At 38.0% G+C, this 23249-nt stretch overlaps 1 protein-coding gene across 6 annotated transcripts in view; it reads left to right on the top strand.

Moving 5' to 3' along the window:
* Nucleotides 1-23249, top strand: part of astn1 (astrotactin 1) — a 486347-nt gene that overhangs the window by 448619 nt on the left and 14479 nt on the right. For all 6 annotated transcript variants that reach the window (XM_038300459.1, XM_038300458.1, XM_038300457.1 and 3 more), the window contains one exon: nucleotides 12247-12430. In XM_038300459.1, the coding sequence (XP_038156387.1) occupies nucleotides 12247-12430 (184 nt within the window). The remainder of the gene's footprint in view (nucleotides 1-12246; nucleotides 12431-23249) is intronic.

Below are 23249 nucleotides of genomic sequence, written 5' to 3'. Positions count from 1 at the left end.
ACTTCCTATAAAAAATAAAGTAGCTTTTCTTGGCTCAATTTGACATAAACACTTCTTTAAACAAAAACAAAATACAATAGACATTCTTGACTCCATGCATTTAACTCTGATTGATTTTATCTGTATGAATTACTGTAACACTGAAGTTATAGTTAACATTTTAATGAACCTGTAGTTATCTAACATTAGAGCAGCAAAAATTGGTTTTAGGGAAATAAAACCATATTAAAAAAAATCAAAATACTCTTCACTATATTTAACTGAAATACTTATTACAAATAAAACGGTTTTGTTGACTCCCTTAAATCCAACTTAAATACTTCCTATAAAAAATAAAGTAGCTTTTCTTGGCTCAATTTGACATAAACACTTCTTTAAACAAAAACAAAATACAATAGACATTCTTGACTCCATGCATTTAACTCTGATTGAATTTATCTGTATGAATTACTGTAACACTGAAGTTATAGTTAACATTTTAATGAACCTGTAGTTGTCCCACATTAGAACAGCAAGGAGTTTTACAAAAAAAATCAAACCTGTATCTGTATTCATGACTTCACTTAGTTGTATTTATGCAAGGAACTGTGGGGTGGGGCAGGTGAACCACTGATTGTACCTCATTAACAGAAGCTTTTCAAACCTCTGGTCAGACAGTCTATTTCTTCTTGGCGTGAGTACCAAACCCCCCAGACTGAAGAGACGCTCCACAGGAGCACTGGATGGGGTTGGAGTGTTATACTTCATGAAGATCTTCTTGATGTTTGTAAACCGATGCAGGATCTGCAGATCATGGGATGAGCTCAGGTAGTTCATGACCTCCTTTTCTGCAGAGTAGGTCTCCTCTGGCTCTGCCTCAAAATTGAAGAAGTCCATCTCACCCTGGGTGACAGCTGTGTTGGCCACACTGGCAGAGCTCTGTATTGGAGGAGCAGTTGCGCGGCATTCTTCGGTTAGAAGCTGTTTGACTTGCTCCCTCCTATCGGCATCTCTCAGCCACCTGAGTTTGAATTTTGGGCAGCTCACAGCTGCTAGAAGGGCATCTCTGTCTTGCAGGAGATCACCAAACCGGGTCTTGACCGCCTGAAAAATAAAAATAAATTGCTATGTTTAGGATACGTGCAATAACCTGTCTGTCTGTGTTTCTGTTTCTCTTTTCATTTTTTTCTCTTTTGTGCTGTGATGTAAATATCCCATTTGTTTGTGTATGTGTATTTATTTATTTATTTATTCATTTTTTTTTTATTAAATAGCACACTGTTGAACATAATATTGGCATAAGTGAGCATTTTGACTCTCATTGTGAATGTGTATAGTGTTAAGTGGAATAGCTTAAACGTGGATCATACCTGCACTATAGCATCTGGAAGGCCTGCGGTCATGGTGGAAAGGGCATCTTTGACAGCCAGGGTCCTCTGCATCAGGACTTCCAGTGTTGGTAATAAAGTTCCATAAGGACAGTCTGCTTGGAGAATGTCCAGAGCCACAGTCAGGGGCTTTGTGGCCGTGCAGTATTCATTAAGGAATTGGTATTCTCTCTCTTTGAAGCATTTCACTCCCAGCTTTGTGCACAGAGTATTCAGCTCATTCATGGGGATTTCTGTAACCCTCTTCAAAGCATCAAAAAATGAGTTCCACCTAGTGGAGGTTGGTACCAGGAGCTTTCTTCTACTGACTTCCTCTACTGCCTCTGATGCGCTGGTGGACCTACTTGCTTTTGTCCAAAGAGCTGAGCATTTTGCTGTGCTGCTCCTGTAAACAACCTTAATGTCCGCATTAGATGTTAAATATTTTTCCACATCGTTTGTGGAAATTAGGTTGATTGTGTGGGAAGCACACCTGTGGTGTGGAGGAAGCACAATCTGCGCCTCGGCATCACTTTCATGTTCAGCTGACAAGAGTTCTGCCATAGGTAAAAACGTGACGTCATCATCGGGGTTTGGCTCTTCCTCCATCTCATCATCGCTAGACACAGCCTGGTAAACTCGAAACGCCTTAACAAAGTTCGAGCCGTTATCTGTCACTGTTGCAACCACCTTGTTCCCAATCCCATACGCCGAGTGGATGTCTTCAATTTCTTGTCCAATTACGTCATACGTGTGTCTCCCTCGCACTCTTCTGCATGCTAAAGCGGCCTTTTTACGTTCTAACGTGTCTTTACTAAGCCAGTGTAATGTCACCCCGATGTAACTTTTATTGTTAGCTGTCCAAATATCAGCTGTTGTTGACACAAAATCGACCTCATGTAGCGCAGCCTTCAGATTTTTTTCCATCGCTTCATATTGTTTGTCCAGGTAACTAGAAAAGCATGTTCTGTGAGGCAGCTCGGTATCATTACTGGTAGGGATCTTAGATATGATGGCTCGAAACGATGGTGAGTCAACAGTATTCACAGGCAGCATTTCCTCGACCACATAATGCCCAACCATCCTGTTCAACTCCGCCCCACTTACTGGTTTTACACCGAAATCCAGCTTCCTCTGCTTGCTGGGTCTGGGACCTCCTTCACCTGTGTCTTTTGCGGGTGGGACTTGCTCCGTCAGCTTCGTTGTGCTGTGCTGTTTCTCCAGATGTTTTTTTAGGTTTGATGTCGTGTTTTTGAATGTAGACAACACTCTGTCACCAGCGCAAAGTGTACAACGGACCTTAATGTTGTCATCCTTAACCGAAATAAAATCAAAATAATGCCTGTATTTCCAGCTGCTAAAGGCGGACTTCTCTCCTTCCATGTTCATTGTTCACATCACATCTGATCTTACGAGATAGAATCTTTGATCTGATTTTGGCGCCGCGGAACAGATATGACGTACCTCGTAAGAGATAGACAAAAAAAAAAGAAAAGAAAAAATTTATAGTAGACCTAAACAACCCGCGCAGTAGTAACGCATGGTGTTTTATAAAAGTAACTTTAATCTGACTACTAGTTTTGGAATTGTAGTTGCGTTAGATTACTCGTTATTGAAAAAAGTAGTCCGACTACAGTAATGCGTTACTAAGTAACGCGTTACCGGCAACACTGTAAATAAACTATGTGCAGTTAAAGTGGACTGGTGTGAATTCCCCTTTAACTGTAGCAATGAAATCAATGATGTCTGCACCTTTAGAATGGAAATAATCAACCAGTTCATCTACAAGTACAAGAGAAAGTGGAAGCAGAAGGATAAGCCTAAGTTTTAAATTGTACTGTCCATGATAACATGCTTTCTTAAAACTCTCTTTTGGTGATTAAAACAGTGAGAAATATGGTTTCAAAGTAAACAGAAAAAGATATGATATGGCAGCATCAGTTGCAGAAACAGTAGAAATATTTAGACCTTTAATGATGACCAAGTCCAAAATATGTCCTTCATTGCGTTTTGGATGTTTTAGTCAAACCAAACTTTTAAGCATGTCACACAGTTCTTTTGTATCTCTGTCTTCATGGTTATCAACATGTACATATTGGCACCCTACAGCAATTAAGTAGTTACCTTAAGCGCATATCACAGATAAAGGTTGATAGAAATCTATAAAAAAGTTTTTTAGAATTTTGGGGGCCTATATAGCAAGTGAGGGAGAGCACTGCGTCATGCTGCTGGAAAGAGTGGAGCATGGTGGACATACTGTGCATTAGGCTATAACAACAGCTAGAATTTTAGCTATTCGGACTGGGAGTTTTTTTTTTTTCGAATCTGGAGCCTTACTCATAGTTTTTTGTCGGTTTCAAACATCGACATATTTAAAAATACAAGAAGATTCTTATCCTGGCAGGGTGGGTGACAAAAGCCTGGCTGCCCTCCAGGTTTGTTACCGTATTTTCACGACTATAAGGCGCACTTAAACGTCTTTTTTTTCCCTCAAAATGTGCGGTGCGCCCTTTGGTGCGGTGCGCCCTATGTGTGTTGTAACTGCAACTTTTGAGACCACCTCATTGAGGAGATGATGGAAGAGTGACTGAATGTAAGGAGACCAGGTGTTTTTTTTCCACTCATCACCATCACTGTTAATCTGTGACTCCTTGCGTGCCCATCTCACAGCTGATGTGAAAAACATGGTGAAACAAATTAAGCTGTGCTCGCTGTTATTCAACCGCTCGACATCGGTGTGAACCGGACCCAGCAGGTGCAGCAGAAGCAGCGTGTTTACATGCAAAGTCAATGGTTGACGCGCGTATAGGCGCAGCAAAAGGTCCCGCAGCGCGTTTTGAGCTGCAGGTGCAGCGCGTCGGGAGCGTTTTGACGCGCCGCCAACGCGCTGCTCCACTTTTCAGGAAAAGTGGAAGGCAGCGCTGGGCAAGTTACGCCACCGTTTGCGGATGGATTGTAGATGCTTGGACTAACGTGTCTGCTGGCTCTGTTGTTCGAGCTTTCGCAAAAGCCGGCATCATTTCTGAGGAGCTGCGCTGCACGGAAAGTGACTCTGACAGCGAAGAAGGGTAAATTGGCATGTCTGATTTAGCGCAGCTGTTTAATTCAGAAACAGAGGATGATGACTTTGATGGGTTTGATTAATAATTTGTAATAAATACATGAATAAAGCACAATCATACTCAGTTTTGCTCCATCTCTATTTTTCTACCTGAAAACTTAATTCAACAGCAGCCTCTGGGCCGGGTCTCCTCCTCTTCACCGCGGTGGCTGGCAGGTGTTTTTTCATCTAAATAATCTAAATCTTGCAGCCATATTTGCTGTGATCAGTGGGAATAAAGTAGTTTTAATATGTTTTTAAGTGAGAAAGTCCACCTGAAAACTTAATAATTGCAGTCTTTCTGTCGGAGCCGCTCAGACCCCGACATACCAGCGGTACACCGACAGTAGAAATCCCTTCAACAGCAGCCTCTAGGCCGGGTAGCCTCCGGGTTCACCGCGGCGGCTGGCAGGTGTTTTTCCATCTAAATAATTTAAACTGCAGGCACCAGGATACCGGTAATAAAAGTGAACATATTCCGTCGGCAGGTTTCAAGATTTTAAGTTAATTTAGGAGTGATCACAGCTCTGTCATCAGAGCGATGTGTCTGTCTCACGGCCAGCTCCCAGGTTTGATTAATACTTTGTAATAAATACATGAATAAAGCACAGTCATACTCAGTTTTGCCCCCGCTGTATTTTTAAATACGCAGTAGAGGTATTTAAAGGTAGTAGAGGACATGTACCTGTATATAAAAAACGCGCCCTATGTGTGTGTTAAATACAGAAATGGCACACATAACTGAGACTGCGCCTTTTAGTACGGTGCGCCTTATGGCCGTGAAAATACGGTATATGCTAGTGGAAACCCTGCATACCTGTTAAAAGATTAAACTCTCCACTTGTTTTTGACTGGTATCAATGACATGTTCAACATCTGCTTGAATTAAAAACTCTCCACTACCATAATTAGAGCAAACAACTAAACATTTTAGTACTTTTCACTGCAAATTCTGCAAGTTGTAGTTGGTTGACACCTTTGTCTCCTCAAAGCATCTCACTTTCCTTTTTGGGGAAGTAATAAAATGAAATGCAATCCCTTCTTTAATGTTGATTGGTACACCCATATGCCTACCACAAAATGACCATGTTCTTTGTGTTTTGTCCATGTTCTTGGTGTTTTCATTGTAATTTCAACAAAAACTGCAATCGCTGTTAGTCATTTTCTATGTACGCAAGGTTTGTTTTGTACCTCCAAGGAGGAGGAGTCGCAGGGTTATTGTGTGAACTCAGCTGCACCTCCTCTATAGCTTTCTTTATGCCACTATGCTCCAAAGGCCAGATTTGTGGAGCAAACCACTAGTAGACTCTTCTAGCTGAGCTGGGCTTCTTTGCAGGATCCTCAGAGTTATGAGGATCTAAGCTTCTTTTCTGACTGTGCCCCTGGCTCAGTCAGTCAGTTTAATTGAAGAGCCATGTTTTGGTGAATCTTCAGTTGTGCTACACCTTTTAGACATTTGTTCTATAAGATGTCCAAATCCTTGAATGTACCATTATGCCATAGACCTGCTTTTAAGCACAACTTTTCCCCTAACTTTGAACGTCTTCAGAAGACTGTTTTATTTACACTGATTCTGCCTCACTGTTTTCTATGTTATGTTGGTAAATCAAATAAATGTCCACTTAAATACAAATCAAGTTTAATTTTGTAATGGGAAAGGTTTTACAGATATGAAGCTTTGCAGTAATGAGTATAAATATTTATGAAATTTGGGTTTTATACAAAATATATACCGGTTAAATGGATCATTAAATTGTTCTTAAAAATAAAAGTGGGTTTATTTTTTCTTAGCTAGATTCCCCCCCCCCCCCCTTTTTTTGAAGGAAAGACCTAGCTTTTCTATGTAGAGATATTTTTCAGTGTCTCACTAAGCAGATGTCAGATGAGTTCATAGTGTGAGTCATAAAGTCACAGGCAGATTGTTTTCCTCTCTGGAACGGGACTGTTTATGGTCACTGTATTCCGTGAGGATATTGACTATGAAAAAAGATACCATCCCATCTCAAAAATTAAAGAGGTGGAATCCTTGCCTTCACTCTGCAGAAAAAAAGCAGCCTCATAGCAAAGATGTTTTTGTGGATTCGGGTCCTGATTTTAATCAGCTATTACAAAAATGCACTCTTCATTGTAGTGTGATCCTACTGGGCTTACGCTGTTAATTTCAATGCCTGGAGAAGCATAAATGGTGTGAAACGCAATACTTCCAGTGTACTCGCTGACTTTATTGCCATCCAGAAGAAGGGATAAGTTGCTAACCCGACGGGCAATGAAAAGCTCAAAAATGTGTCTGAGTTGCAAAATACATTTTCACCTTCAACTTCAGCGTTGATTTATTCTTTTTAAAATAGGATACTTAGTAGAAATGCTGTATTAAAACAGCCGTCAGTGTGTTTAGAGATGTTAAAGTTGGCCTAGAGTATAAAAAGGAAAGAGCTTCACAGCACCACTAATGAAATAGAAATATAAAATCTAAGCTGTGTTTTAAAAACAGACATAATTGTGGGTGTTTACACAATGATCTCTACTATCGGGAGCACGAAATAGAATATACCAATTTTTTTCTGCAAGACCTCCAAGTTTAAGGTGACAGTAATAAAATTTTGGATAAAGCGTTTGTCATAAACAAATTGAATAGTTTTTCTTTTTAAGTCTGACAAAAGCTAATATCAAAAGTAGGTTATCCATGTGGTGTTTCCAGTCAAAGCGCAAAAAACGGTGATAAATTGCAATCACCACATTCAAGTTTTAGGGTTTTAGGGCACGATCTTCAAAAGCTTTGCATCCAATAAAAGGTGCAAACTGGTTTTCACACACAGAGCAAATGCTAAAAAAGGTCCAAAGTGATTTGTGTATTCAATTCAGCAGACAGTGTGATTTTTTTGTGTGTGTGCTTAAGCAACTTATATTGTAATGACCAAACCATGCACCTTTATGGGTGGAGCATATACAAATGTAAGTATTCATCATGTTTAAAGACATTTTTCAAACCCAAAACTCAACTGTTGCCTGGGTTTTACACCTCTAAAAACCAAGGGCAAACTTATATGTAAACATTTCTGCAGACTCAGAGGGGCACTGCATGTACCTCACCATATACTGTAATTTTTAGGCCTATTTTCTAGTCCTCCAACATTAGGTTAGGGTATTAGGAATCAGTCCTGAGAAGAAAGGACTAGTAGATAAAATAATTGAGGGGGATATTCTAAAACAGCACCCCCTTGAGGCACCATATATGATGGTTTATAAAATATTGTTTGACGAGGTAAATCCATCTGTTTAGAGCATAACCTGCTGTGAATCTGACTGTGGCTCCTTCTCTACTGGGGATAAATGGGATGGGGGTGTTGGTCAGCCAGCAGAGTGGGAATACTTTCTCCTTGTTATGAAATTTTATTTCTTATATTTAACTTTACCTTTAGTTATTTTTCATGATTTTTCACTGAATAGTACTTAGTATTGTCACTGCTATTATCTTTTAAACAATTAATCTTTTACTACCTCCAACTTCATTGCATGAAAACCTCCCCTTTGTCTCCTGATCTCCCTCAGACTGCCAGTAGGACTTGAAATCTGCTCATTTTAATAAGGCATAACCAATTGAGTTTACACCTCTTAAATCTGCGTAAGCGATCTGTGTATATCACCCGCACCATGCCCACTCATGCAATTTTACATGCCTTATTTGATATCTTTAAACACAGTTTCAAGAAAACAAAGATTCTTAGGAGCAGCACAGACTAAATAGATTAATGAAAACACATTTGAATATCTGACAATACAACCCTCTTAATAAAGGTCTTGCAGTTGTTTTTGCAACTAAAGAGATCATTATGCTGGTGAGGATTCGCAGCCATCCAGGCCATAGTTGTTCCAATAAAGGTAAAAAAAAATATGAACAAATTCCAATAGAACTTTTTTAGAATAAAGAGATCATTTTTAGATGTGACATTTTAGATGCACATATTTCAACAGACCTTTGTCGCAGATTTTGCTCGCCAAATGGAACAGGTTCCATCTCTCCCCAGGTTTTCTTAAAGACAGCTTTTAACTCTTTTATTTTTTTAATGTAGTAAGACTATTACTAAGGCAATTTAGGTGACAAGGAAAGAAAACTACTTGGTTGGGGGCAAACTCGAAATGCCAAAGACTGTCAACCTATAGAACGCTATATGGAAATAGGTCTACTGAGCTGTTTCATCACTGCAGTAAAAAACCTGTTTAAATTGTTTTATAATTTTATAACAGCCCAGATTCTTACCTGAATAAATGCAGAATGTTTATATGCAAACTGAGTTTTAAATGCAATATTTTATAGTGCAACTTCAACGTGTGACTCTGCTTTGAATTCTCTAGTATTGGAAAGTTAATGTTTCTCAAGTAGGTATAATAAACAAAGAATTTAACCAAAAGAAATGAGTTTGGAAATTCTAACATACCTAAAAAAGCAAAGCTATGCTCTGACTTGACATTAGAAAGTTTTGTCTTAAAGGTTTTAGTTTGTTCTCATACAGTTCTAATCTAGTTATAATCTGTATATTTTTAAAGTGTCAACAATGGGTGGTGAGGTTGCTTGAGGACCCAGATGCAGAGACAAGTGAAGCAGAGATGAGTTCTGAGAGGTTTAATTGCAGACCAAATAGCAGCAGAGGCAGAAATCCTGAAATCCAACTTAAAAAATAAAACAAACCAAAATCATGGAGACATCAGGGGAAAAACGAGTCTGAGGAGCCGGGGAGAGACGAGCAGAGTAGACAATACAGCAGCAACAAGAAGGAACCAGCACTGAGTGACTGCAGAGGTGAAGTATTTAAGGAGAACCAAACAAAAGGATGGACTAACGAGCTGAATGGGGAGCAGGTGTGGGTGGAACTGGCAAGAGGGAATCCAAGGGGAAAGAAAACAATCACAAGGGGGCAACAGAGAGTAACTAAAGAATGTTTGAAGATCATGGAAAATAAAAACAAAACAACTGTTAACAGAAAACTCAGAGTCACAAAAAATAAGAACCATAACATAAAGACGTACAGCTACTGTAGACAAGTTGCTGCTACAGTACCTCTGAAAATGTTTCAGTTCTTAGCAAATGATGAAGTGTTAGGTTAACTTTAGCAGGTTTAATATCAGTTTTAACTAAACATATATACAGACTAAATACACATAACATTTTCCCATGCTTTAAGGAAATATAAATAGGTATTTTACATTTACAAATCTTCTAATATCCTCTTTAAATGAATAATTAGACATTATTTTAATTAGGAACAGAAAATTGAATAGAGTTCATTTGCAGCTCTATTTCGTACCCCTTCTTCTTTTTCACAATGAAATGCAAAATTGTTTGAATCATGTCCATGCACATTTATGTGCTCTGTAAAGAGGTGTGTGTTGATTGGTCACAGGAAGCGCAGACCTGCAATGATGTCTGTCCTTGTGTTGTACATATATTGATATGCTCTAAAAACTAGAGTCGAGCTACCTATATGTGAGCCGAAAGTAAATATCAGGGAAGAGGTGTTTGAGTATCATTCAGTAACGTTCTTTTTATTTCATGCATCTACACACATGACCTTAACACAGCTGTTTTGTAATTGCGATGATGTGAAGATTAAGTGATTTTAGCCGGTTGATGAGAGACAGGTGCAGTAAGAGAAAGGAGGGCTCCGGTTAGCACCCTTCCACAAATGATCTGGATCCAGGAGGAGGACAGAAGTCTCTCTATGTATAGAGCGCGCCATTGTAGAGGTTTTTTTTTATTTTATTTTTTTGAGCAAAGAGCCCACACAGACGCACGCACACACACACACACACAAAAACTCATTTTACAATGTGGCATCCCTGGTAGGTTTTAACTGAGGCCCAAACCTTACATGTTTTAAAATACAAAGGCAGAAAAAGTCCAAGATCAAATGTGAAAAAAAGGCAAACATTTTTTATGCCTATAGATATAAGATGCAAGTAGTGCTTGTAATGCAATATGAATGTTGGCTGAAGAGGGAGCTCAAGCTATGGAAGCAAGTCATTAGTAAGTACTGCCAACTCATGATTGGCAACAATGTTTATGTCAAGTGGTTGCATCCTGTGCAAAAGATTCAAAAAGAACTATGCAAACACTATCAAGATAAGCACTCGACTTATATTTTTCTCATTGATGATCAATTTATATTTTTTTAGGTAAAGTACGCAGGGTTTGGCATTGAGAATCAATAAACCCTCAGAACTGGTTCAAACCGTTCAAATCACCCAGAATCGCACAAATTTCTCTCCTTTTTGATTCCTTGTTTTGATCCTCTGTCACCCAACCAGAAATAGAAGCTGCCTAATATAAGCGAAGACGAATTTGCAGCAGTGTGTGTGCAACCATAAGTTTGTGCCGCAACAATTAAGTATGACGTAACGTAACATTCGGTTACCGGAAACACTGGCGGTAGGATTATATTATGCAAAGGACCAGCATAAAACATAAACACCATCTTTAACCCATTGCACTGTTGATGTAGGCTCCCTAAATAAATCTGTTCCTCCTCTAAAAAACGCAGCCTCTACAGGAACTGTCTTCCTCTTCCTCTGTCATAACACATACCCACCTTGTTTCCCACCTGTTCTGAATTGAATAAAAAGCACTTTAATGTAGAGCTTTATCTTGTTTATTTTAGTTAATGTTCAATATTTCTTAAGATAAAACTCCTTTACCGAAGAATAGAATTTGGAATTCCACGTCAAGTTGAGGCGCAGTAAATAACACTGAGGATATAAATTCTGTCTGGATGCCTTCCTGCTGCACTGCTTTTTGTTTTCAAGCTCACATACACAGCCTAGAGGCGCACCACGGTCAGAATCAGGTTAATATAAATAATGAACTTGTCCTATAAAGCATAAGTATCTGAAGCATCAAAAACTGGATATATTTAAATGTATGTTAATGAGGTTTTAAACAAAAACTCAATGAAATTTTCTTTAACTCTGTGAAAGGGAAATTCATATTATATAAGAGTTCATAAGTTTGATATTAATATACTGGGTAAAAATAACTATGTGATAATTTATAGTAACATTTACACTTAGTTAGATGTTCAAGGAATTGAATTTCATTGAGAATTTCTAATCCTTACATCCAGATAGAACTTGGTTAGCCAGCTAATCTAAAACATGTAAACTTTATTGATTTGTGTTTGTAAAATAACCAGAATCAAGAATCAATAGGAACCAGAATCTAAATGAGGAACTGAAATCAGAACTGAATTCATTCAAATTCAAACATTGCCCAATCCTAATAGTATGTCCCTCAGCTTCTTTAAATCCTTGAAATCACAGTAAAGGATAAAAAGTAGATGAGATTATTAGCAAACACCAGGGTGCAGTTCATCTAAATAATCATAATGGTTTAAAATGTATACCTTTTAAAAGTTTTGTGTGGTTAATTGTTTTTATAAGGACCATGCTCATGAATAAGCATAAGTCAGTCTATAAGGCAAACTTGCCAGATTTAGACATAAAGCTTCATTTTCATTTGCAGTCTGCGTTATGCTTATGTTATAAAGCAGGATTAAAAAAAATTTAATCATATAATTTGTTAAAATAAGATTTAAACATGTGTATAAGTGAACTGAGTTTAAGACTTCATGTAAAAAACATCATATATTCAGGTGTCAACACATCAGGAGTTTTGTTTTTTGTTTTTTTCTCAGGAATTCAGATACACACAGAAAACAAACGAAAACATGTCTTAATCAAACACATGTAATGCTGATGATAACTTATCTCACAGTTTGTGTTGACTCCGGATTTCATGTTTCGCTTCAGAAATTGCAGATAAGATCTACAACCTGTTCAATGGCTACACAAGTGGGAAAGAACAGCAGACTGCCTACAACACTCTTATGGACCTGGGTGCTCCAACACTGCATCGTGTTCTTTACCATTACAACCACCGCTATGAGAGCTTTGGTGAATTCACCTGGAGATGTGAGGACGAGCTTGGGCCAAGGTACAGTTCCTGCTTTATCCTTTCTTCGAAAGTTCAGCCACAGCTTCAGCTTAATTTATGAGAGCAACAAACAAAGTGGTGTAGATCTGTGTTAAGTCAAAGTTTTACTGTATATCCAAAGGATAAACCATCTTAACAATGCAGAGAATATGTTGATTGTCATCCCTTTTTAAAATTAGTGTGAAAAAAATCGTTAACCATTGCAACTGACTCGAGTGCAAATAATGTCTCCTGTAAAACTGATCTGTAAAACTTGCTAAGGAGATTAAGGAAATCTGGCAAATTAAAAAGGGTTAATTTGGTTTCAGTGCTGCAAATTCTTGAACAATTAGCCATATAATTCTAGAATTCAAGAATTTTTAAATGCTGTATAAGAAGACTCACATAGGTCTGGTAAATTAATAAAGTAAATAAATTAAAATCATTGCTGAATTTTTCTCGGTCATACTGTTTTCCTGCTACGTCAAAACTGTCTGTTACTTTATGTTGGTCTGTGAAAGAAGGTGTCAACAAATTTAACAGGATAAATGGTAAATGGCATGTACTTATATAGCGCCTTTTTTCAAGTCAGGAGACTTGACCAAGTGAAGTGTCTTGGCCAAGGACACAACAACACTTAAAGTCAGAGCCGGGGCTTGAACCTTCAATCCTTCGATTTCAGGGCAAACTCCTACATCCAACGCCACCGTCGCCCCAACCTAAGGATAAACCAATACCACCAACAGCAAAAGCTATGTGGAGTTATGTATTAGTCATAGTGTCTATACATTCAACAAGAATTTTAAGCAGAGAAATAATGCCAGATATCACTCTGCGTGAGAGTTGATGTGCAAATCAAACAAAAATCTCTCTTTTTAAATCAGGAAACAGACCCATATCAAAATAAGGTAATCCTATCTTAATTAAAGCATTTCCTCCCCATTTTTCAAAGCAACTGTAATTCTTTCCAGCAACATTATAAACATACCCCACCGATGGTCAGCCCTCCATGACATCAGCCCATTCAAATCCTCGCTGTGTGTGACTCTTGTTTTTAATCTCAACATTGTGCAGATGTTCAATCTCTGACTGCTGTCTGTGTAACTTGACATTTAAGGAAGTTCTTTTGAACTGGCAGGAAACTGATTATGTGACATCACTGTTTTGTTGTGAAAATATCCAGCCAGACCAAGCTTTGGACCCCCTCTGTTACCAAGAACCAGTAACGCAAACGTGAAAGTATAGCTTTATGTTTTCTAAACCTGGTCACATGTTGGATATAAAATGCACTAATAAACAGTAGTATGTGGCGTATGCTTTCACTTTGGCAGGTGAACCTGATTAGTGAAGGCTCCCCTAACTCTTTGTTTCTCTCTGCTTCTGTGGGTTCCCTCACTCTGAATGAAAGCTTGTTTTTGTAATTGGAACCATGTTTGAAAAGGTTGATGTAACAGAGGGAGTTTCTTCAGAAGTGTTCCATTATAATGCACTTACATTAACAACCCTGCAATTTAGTTAAAGGGGAGCAGTGATTAATGTTAAAACAAGCGCCCAGAGCTGGAAAAGCAGCTGAGAAGTGCATTCAAGGTAAGGCCTGACAACAGGGGAAGGAAGCATACATTTGTTGCTGCTTAGCCGAGTGATCAAATGAGCCTCAGATTTTCCTTCTTTGGTGGGAATAAAGAGTTAATGCTACACATGAATGTTTTAACAAGACAGCAGGCCAGATGAGAGGTTAATGGCCTCCCAGTTTCACAGTGTACAAGCACCCCACCGTGTCAGTCACTTAATGAGTCTGAAATTGTTTTAATGCCGTAAAAAACAAATGCAGCAGATCAATGCTTGGACTCAAGTCAGGACTGACACACTGCCAAAAGAATATTTAGCAACTATATCATGCAATATACTAGGCTTAAAAGTATCATCTAATCATGTTAACCAATTTCTTAAAAAACAAAAACAAAGAAGGCTTAAACTTTAAAAGCCTCTACATAAAATACGTTTTCAATCTTTATTTAGGTTAGAAATGTCTCGCCTATTTGACAGGAACGGATTCCTATGGTTTGATAACCTTATGTTAAAATACTAGCCACCAGTCCTAATAATGATATGCAGTACCTTGCAAAAGTATTTGGCCCCCTTGAACACTTCAATCTTTTGCCACATTTCAGGCTTCAAAAATAAAGATAGAATTTTTATTTTATTTTTTTGGGGGTGGGGGAGAATCAACCAATTTATTGAATAATTAAATGTTTTTTTAACAAATAAAATACTGAAAAGTGGGCAAAAGGTGTAAGCCCCTTTACATTCTCTCCAGAAGTTCCATTAGATCTGAAAGATCTAATGGTGTCCTAGTCATGGCTTTGGATCTGTTTAAGTGTTCTTTTTTAGTTTTCTTTTCCATTTCTTTTGTTATTCTAGTTGTTTTTTGCTATTTTTTTTAGTTCTTATGTATCTCTTGTTTACCTTTTCTTTCCCCCTTTTGTCAGTCTCCTTCCCCTAGCTCCCTTCTAGATGCTTCTACCCACACCTGTTTCTTGTCGGCTCATTAGCCCAGTCTTTGTTCTAACTCTCATTTTACACTCTCCCAGTGCAGTTTCTCAGTGCTGGTTCCTCATTGTTTCTTGATCCTCATGTTTGTTTTCCCTGATATCTTCTAGTTTTTGGTTTTCTGTGTTCTGTTATTGTTTGGATCTTTGCCTCAGTTGCCACCATTTTGAATGATTAATTCAGCAAGAAACAACTTTAGCTTAGATCTCTGAATTTGGGTCCTTCGAAACTTCCAGTTAACCTGAGAGACCTACATGACTTATGATGATAAATAGAATCCACCTGTGTGTAATTAAGTCTCTGTATAAATGCACCTACTGTTATACTGTTATTGAGAAGTTTAAAGCTGGATCTGGATACAAATAGATTAACCAAGCTTTAAGCGTCACTAGGAGAATTGTGCAAGCCAACACTTTCTCTGGAGTTCCATCAACATACTTTGAAACTATAGAAACTGTATGATTAAAAATATTCATAGATTCTACATTATAACACCTTGTTATACCTTAACTTATCCATCATCTGAATAAAGTTTATGGACCTAATCTTTAGAAAGGTGGTGTGTATTAATAGAGGTGCAATCCTGTTTTTGCATGCAACGTGGAAGATCTTCACAGGAGGTGCATTTGTGTTTGAAATTCAGCAGACAGATGTGTACTTTTTAGTGTGAGAACTCTGCACAAAGCTGATGAAACTGTTTTTGTTTTTTTTATGTCTCAGTAAATTGTGTCAAGGTGCTGTTAAGAGGAGCTGTAGAGATAACCCCAGATGTTTAGAGCATAATCTGCTCTAAAGTCAATCAACAGACACAAAAAATGTTATATTTAATTTTACTTTTTCTTATATATATGTTTGGGGTTTTTTTATACCGTTTTTAGATAGACTACCTGTTTCAGGTAAATATTATCTATTATTTTCATCAAATTTTCTTTAAATTTAAGTTATAACATCCTTCGTCTCCATGGCTTTGATACTGAATACACATCTTTCTTTTATGTCAACTCTCAAACTGCCTGTAGGACACACAATCTGCTCATGCTAATAGGCAAAACCTAATCAATTTAACATTTGAGCAGCAATTTTTGTAGATTACACAAAGCACCAGGGGTTTGTTTCATGGAGCAGGTCTACCAAAAAATTTAAAGTTGTCTAAACTTGAAAACAGGGAAACTCTGACATTTCCGGTTCACAAAGATAGTTTATTCACCCTCTGTTTCAGTCACGGTAATAACTTTCACCCCAGAGCTAGCCTGGTTGGTAGCAGGTTTTTTAAGGTAAACTCGGACTGTCTCCGCTCTCATTGCAACCAATCACGTTGTTTTATTTCCTGATTTAGTCTGATTTTTGCCATAGTTTTTTGCATGAAAAAAATTTTCATTCCCTAGGTCCGTTACACACATCAGGTTTTAAAAAACAAACATTGCATGTCCATTTGATGAGGATCTTATAAAAGAATGAGTTGCACTTTTTCACAGAGAATTAAATATTTTTAGGGAGAGGACTCTACAAGTCAGTTGACAGGGCATGAGATTACTTCCAATCTTACTTCAAATGTCATGCCCTGAGTGGAGCACCGTCAAACCCCTGTACTTTATGCACATAATCATATTTGAAGCATTTTGAGATCCGGCCCTATAATTTTGTTTTTTTATCTCTCAGAATCCATAGTTCACCCTACGAGCTTCATTATTTTCCTTTGAAATTTCCAATCTCATACAATCTATTTGTTTGTTTATGCATTTAGCAGATTTTATCCAAGGCGCCTTACAAAGCAGACATCAGTGTGAAGGGTCTTGCCTAAGGACTCACACTGGCAGCTCATTCCCCCCAGCGGGTGACTTGAGCATATAGATGAGCTGTTACTAATGCTAACTTAGTGTTGGGTCAATGAAGCTGTGTCAAGATCTTTTAAATAAAGTCCCAAATTGAGCAGCTGTTCTATAGCATCCCTTAGACATAACCTATATAGAAACAGAAATTCATTTTGATCTAATTTTAAAGATAATTTTTGCCTGAAGTTCTAGAAAATCTGTGTATTACTTTTAGTTTTGTAAAGTTTCTGTGAGGAAAAGCATTTTTTGTCATGATAAACTGTACAGTTGATCTCTTATTTCTTGAAGTATTATCAAGGAATTTAGGATATTATTGTTAAAACTTCTTTACAGCTGTAGAGAGGCCCCCTGATGAAAATTGTTGTTATTATCCTTAACAATTATTATCTAAAAAATCATTTGGCACACTATAATCTCCTTAATAATGAGTTATATCTGAAAAAGAAGAGAAGACTAAAGGAGAAGAGTAAAGTTTAAGAGTTTTCCCTTATAGACCCAAGGTGAGAAAGAGATTAGTAAGAGAGCTGATAGAGCAAACACAGAATAGTTTGCCAAAGAAAAAGAAAAAAATGCCCCACTGTTTGACTGTAGAGTTCTAAGGGAGGAGATTGATGACATAATAAAAAAATCCTTTCAGCATCACAGGTTTGCAAATAAAAACCTAACCATGCATGATGAATTTTAAACAAGTTCCACAGGCATAGTGAAAACGGAACTTCCTGGCATCAAAAATCTATCTTTTTACTCTGTTTCTGTCAAGGATTCTAAATGATGACTGATGCTTTAGGTTTGTTTTTAGTTGAGCCAGCTGTAAGTCAAACAATGCACCAGCAATCACTGAAAAAAAAAAAAAACTATCTGTAAAGTAGTGAAGTAAAAAGAAAAGAAAAAAAAGCAAAAGTGTAGAAATAGATGGTAAAAGAACGTTTGCAAATTGATTAATCGATCGATTATTTTTTCATTAAATTGATTAATACTCGGACAGCAAAAAGTTCCTTCAGGATGAATTTTTTACTAAATGAAACCAGAGGAAACAAAAATGTTTCCACTTGAGGAGTTCTGGATAGTGCATATTGATAGAAAAAAATGTTTATTTATCTTAAATGCTCAATGTTTATATATATACTTTTTTTTACAATTTTGATAGAGTTACTGCTCTAAGTGGGTTACTCTGTCAGCTAAGGGCATGTTTTACAGACTCTATACTCCTTTTAACTATTAACTGATTACACTGCATGAAAAGTGGGATTTTCGTCAATATGCGGCACTGTAGATTGTCGTGGAACTTCAGGTTAGCGGCAGTTTACGACAATTTGCAGGCTTCGCCGTAAACTCCCGTAAATTGTCAGAAATTGACGTGGACTTTGTTAGGCAGTGTTCCCCCCATGCCTCCCCCCCATGGAATTCTAGGGGAGGCTTTAACATGTAAATGAACATTGACAGTGACATTTTTCTAAAAGGTAAGAAAATCTCTGATACAAAGAGATCAGGCTCAGTATAGACTCTTACATTTTAGCTTGAATTGATTTATTTAATTAAAGTATAGAGACCAAAACAGATCTTTAGCTGACAGAGCAATACATTTAGAGCAGTAATTATTTTAAAAAAAAATAATTGCATTTAAGATAAAAAATAAAATGTTGTCCGTCAATATGCTCAATTCACAATAACTTAAGTGGAAAAGTTTCAAGAAATGAGTCTGAGATGATTCACTTTATAATATGGCGCATTATCCTGTTGGAAGTAGCCATCAGAAGATTGGTACACTGTGGTCATAAGGTCCGGCCAGGTCAAGATCCGCAATTGCAATCGCACCAAACAGGAAAAAGAACATCGACAAATTACGGTTCGTCAAATTAAAATATAGCAGCAACAGATCGGTGACTAGAAATTATAGCACAATTGTTATATATAAAAAAAAAAAAACTAACACCGTTTATTTAAATGATTGGATCCAAACTATTGGTTATTCACCAACGAGGAAGCAGATTTCTCATCTCCATCAAAATATTTATTTTATACCGAGGGACTTAAACTTTAATCAAATCCATTCAAAAGAAACTTCTTATTACAGGAATGAAAAGAGATGTTTGGGAGAAGAGAACAAGTTCATTCAAAAAAAGCAGTTTTGAATTATCCTTATCCCCGTTACAAAAATCTACAAAAATATAAATATATATTTGGGCAGAAACTGAACATGTGCTGGATGATGGTGGGATTTTTTTAATATGTCATATTAAATTAAGCGCTCACAGGGTTCATACAGGAATGAGTGACTCTAATTTAATGCTATTTGAAATTATTTTAATGCCATCAACAAGAACCATGTACACAAGTTATTAGTGTACATGAAATATGAAGGAGCTGTAAGCAGAGTTCCATGACTCCTGTATGTATGTAAACACACACACACACACATATATACGTATATATATATCCTCTAGCTTTTTCTCCGCCTGGAGCGATATAATATATCTGACGAAACTGTTTTTATAAGCATTTTTTATTAAAAAATTATAAATACTTCGATAAACATATTTAAATAATTTTAGTGCCAATTAAGGCCTTGATTTAAAAAAAATGAATGATTTTTAAATTATTTTTATTGATCCGCGGAAACCCTGGTTCATCTCGCGCATGCTCCCTACGATCTCCAAGAAACTCAGAGCGGCGCGGTGTGCAGCCATAGTGGAGGATGTATGCTTTGCTTTGTGCAGGCGGTCTGGAGCGTCTGGATTTCGGGGTAAAACTCCTCTTGGACGCGATGGCGACTCTGCATCGTACAAGACGAACTCAAAGAAGAGATGCTAGTGGTAAATATATGTTCGATTACTGCCTGCTAGGCTAAAAGCAGCCTAGCCTAAGCTACGGCTAATAGCAGCCTAGCCTAAAGCTACCGCTAATAGTAGCTTTGCAAGAACAAGCTTTATTAAAGTGTATTTTTTGTGATTCACAGGAAGCAGTACGCCGTCTTCACAACTCGAAGACTAATTGCAGGCGCTATGAACCGGAGCAAGGGTAAGATTTAAAGAATATGCTTTCATTCTGCGGTAAAAGGAAATGGATACGGATGGATACCGATCATAGCATAGCATCATTTTGTTTTCACAGACTACTGTCGCCTCACAATGAGGCGGTGACCTCCTATTTGCTCGGAGCCATATCAGCAAGTCCAGATTTGCACGATGTTGATAAAGACGACATTGTGTGTAAGTGACTTGTTTTAATGTTTTCTCCTTCCTTGTTACTGTGACTTGCGTTTGATTTTTTATTCATACCACTCTCATTTAATTGTTTTCCAGCTGCCTGTAAGACGTATTTTCAGACGGTACGCAGGAGCTTCAGATATACGCAGCCAGCCAACACGCTGCGTGCGGAGGCAATCTGCTCGGAGTCGGGCCAGAAGAAAGAGGGTAAGACTTTATTTGGTGACTATTTTTCAGGTGCATTAATAGATGTGTTGTGTCCATACGCAGTGCGCTGATTCATTGTTTTTTTTTTTCAGCTGCTGAAAGCGAGGCAGAGTGTGATAGCAGATGAGGAAGTGGAACTCTGGTGTCTCTGGATGGATTGTACGGTCGCCGCCATTTCGTAGGCCGGATCTCACTGAACTATGTGTTAAGCTGCAGCCCCGGTTAGAAGCGATGCCGAAGTACAGGGCCGCGCACAGTAGGCGTCTGCACATCGGACCTGCCTCGGAGGGAATGCTGCCAGTTACCTCCAACCCCGAGGAAGCAAACGGACCGTTCACGGAGTTGTAATTTTTAGAAACGCATGTGTTTGGATACGCGTTGTATATAGTTGTGTGTGTGTGTGTGTGTGTTTCAATAAAGCTCTTTCTTTGCATAAACAGCTTCCTGGCAAATGTTCATTTCCTGTATAAATTCATTCATGTCCTTGATGGTAGCATAATAATTGTGTAGTAGTGTAGGATAACATAAATACACACCATATGAATGAATAAATATATATATATATATATGAATAAATATATATATATATCTAGATTTATATGTAAATATATATATATGCCAACCAATCACGAGCGACTTTACTTGTTTAAAAAGAAGTGGTTCCGTCCAATACTCAGTAAGAAAATTAAAGCCTGGCGTGGCCACGTGTGGTTTTGCTGCCAATCACGAGCGATTTCATTTGTTTGAGAATAGTGGTTTCAGCCAATACTGAGAAGGTTATTCAAGCCAGACCTGGCCAGCCGCGCGGGTTTGCTGCATTCATATGCTAATTAGGGCCATTAGTACAGCTGATCGCTCTCCACATACGTCAGAGTCCGTTTCCGACAATTTGTGGCACGACAAACGCGGACAAGCACGGGTTGCAAATTGTCGGAAACTGACGAAAATCTGGCAGATCTGCGGGAGTTTACGGGGGTTTACGGGGACGAAAATCTCACTTTTCATGCAGTGTTAGTTGAAATTAATTATTATTAGCTTAAATTATTTCAATAAGTGATTTATAATGATTAATCAGATTAATAGTTTCAGCCCTAAATTTACTTTTTGAGAGCTCTGTAATTGCCATTCTAATTGACCTCAGAATCCATCATAAAGAACTGACCTAAGAAGATACTGAAAGTTGCTTTAATTAAATCTTTCATAAAATCATGGGAAAGACCACAAGTATCTGATGATGAACTGCAGAAAACAGAGCTAGGAGAGATAAAGGCTCAGAGCATCTTAAGGAAAGGCTGACGTTTCAACTTTACGTGCAGCTAGCAATCAGATTATTATTTGGTGATAGTTTTGGCAGCCTAGTTGCTATGCACATGAATTTCCAACTTTGCCCTAGCTGGAAAGAATCAGCCAAAACAAACAATTCACAATGCATATGAATAGAGGAATGTAGATACAGTGCATTCAGATACATACAGTGGATGGTTAAAGTATCTTATGTACAGTAAAATGGTGGCAAGTAAAGCGCGGTTTCTGGTTTGTTAAATAGATGAATATTATAAGCTATTGCAGTGTCATTACACCAGGTTATAGGGCAGTGGCATTGTAAAGTCTGATGGCAGCAGGGATGAATGACCTGGGGTAGCGCTCCTTTTTACACACAGGGTGCATAAGTCTGTTACAAAAGGAGCTGCTCAGCTCCTCTACAATCTGGTGCAGTGTGCTGAGAGGTTTTTGTCCATGATGGATGTAAGCTTGGACAGCAGCATCCTCTCTGCCACTTCCTCCTTCGAGTCCAGCCCAGGATACAAGTGGCTTTTCCTACCAGCTTGTTCAGCCTCTTTCTGTCCCTCTCTGCGCTGCCAGGGGCCCAGCAGACAACAGCGTAGAGGAGGGTTGAGACCACTGTAGAGTCATAGAAGGTTTTTAGCAGGGGCCTGCTCACTCCAGAGGACCTCAGCCTCCTCAGGAGGCCAATATTAATGTGGCATGGCGTGCACTGGCATGCTGATGAAGTAGGACTGCTAAGAGCAGAAAAGCGCACACTTCTCCAGATTGTGCAGTTTTACTAAAAGACATTCACAGATTTTCAAATGTAAAATACATTTTGCAATGTTTGAAAGAAGTCGTTGAATGCTTTCATGCAGTAAGGAAAATGACAAAAAAGGAAAAGAAATAGTGCAAGCAGCTGTAGAATTTATAATTCTGCAAACAGTTGCAATACTAGCCATAAAGTGAGCTCAAAGCTTTAGCACAACAGTCTCATTAGTTCACAACAATTAGTGAAAAACAGACTCTTGATTCTTGTGTTATTTCTTTGAGCGTAAATGCAAAGATGGTTTTTGAGGCCCCAAAAATAATTGCTTAATGCTCCTTTCTCTAGAGAATCAAACCACTCCATTTGATTCTTTAGAGTATGGAGCATTAAGCATAAAAACTACAAATATATCCATAATGTGGTCGATGTTTCTTACTCACCTCGCATAGCCTAGGAGGGGTATCAAACTCTTATGAGGAATATGACCAAATACATACACAAACAGTTTCATTATCCAATTTCCCCAGTGTGCTGCCACCAACAGCGTTAACAAGAAAAACAGATTATGTAGTACTGTAGCAAGTCAAAGTATAGGTTACATGGATTTATCAAAGGCTATGGCTGAATGTCAACTGCCATAAACTGAGCATTATTAAAACAGAATAGATAAATGTTTGTGCAAATGTAGCCTTTTTTAATGTTGTTATATTCTAACTGCTAAAAAACATATCGAATCTCACTGACAAGGCTGTTTGGCATTTTGAGCAGGACATTTATGTAGCCTTTTTTAGGGCAAACATTGCACGATGTTTTTAACCCAAACCATATCCTCTCTGAATATGAAAACATCTCCAGCCGAAGGCCACGGCTTGTCATCGCCGAGGGAGTACCTATAATTTTATTCACGCTGCTTGGCTGTTGACTTAGAAATACAAGATGTTTTGTGTGGGTTGAGAGAAAATCCTCAACCCTTGCTGTTTCAGCTTGGACCGTGTCCTTGGTTAGACTCG

The sequence above is a fragment of the Cyprinodon tularosa genome, unplaced genomic scaffold (genome assembly GCF_016077235.1).
Source record: "Cyprinodon tularosa strain WSP-4 unplaced genomic scaffold, ASM1607723v1 ctg45, whole genome shotgun sequence".
Lineage (NCBI taxonomy): Eukaryota > Metazoa > Chordata > Actinopteri > Cyprinodontiformes > Cyprinodontidae > Cyprinodon > Cyprinodon tularosa.
Note: the sequence above shows the minus strand (reverse complement) of the source record. Positions and strands in the feature narration are given on the sequence as shown.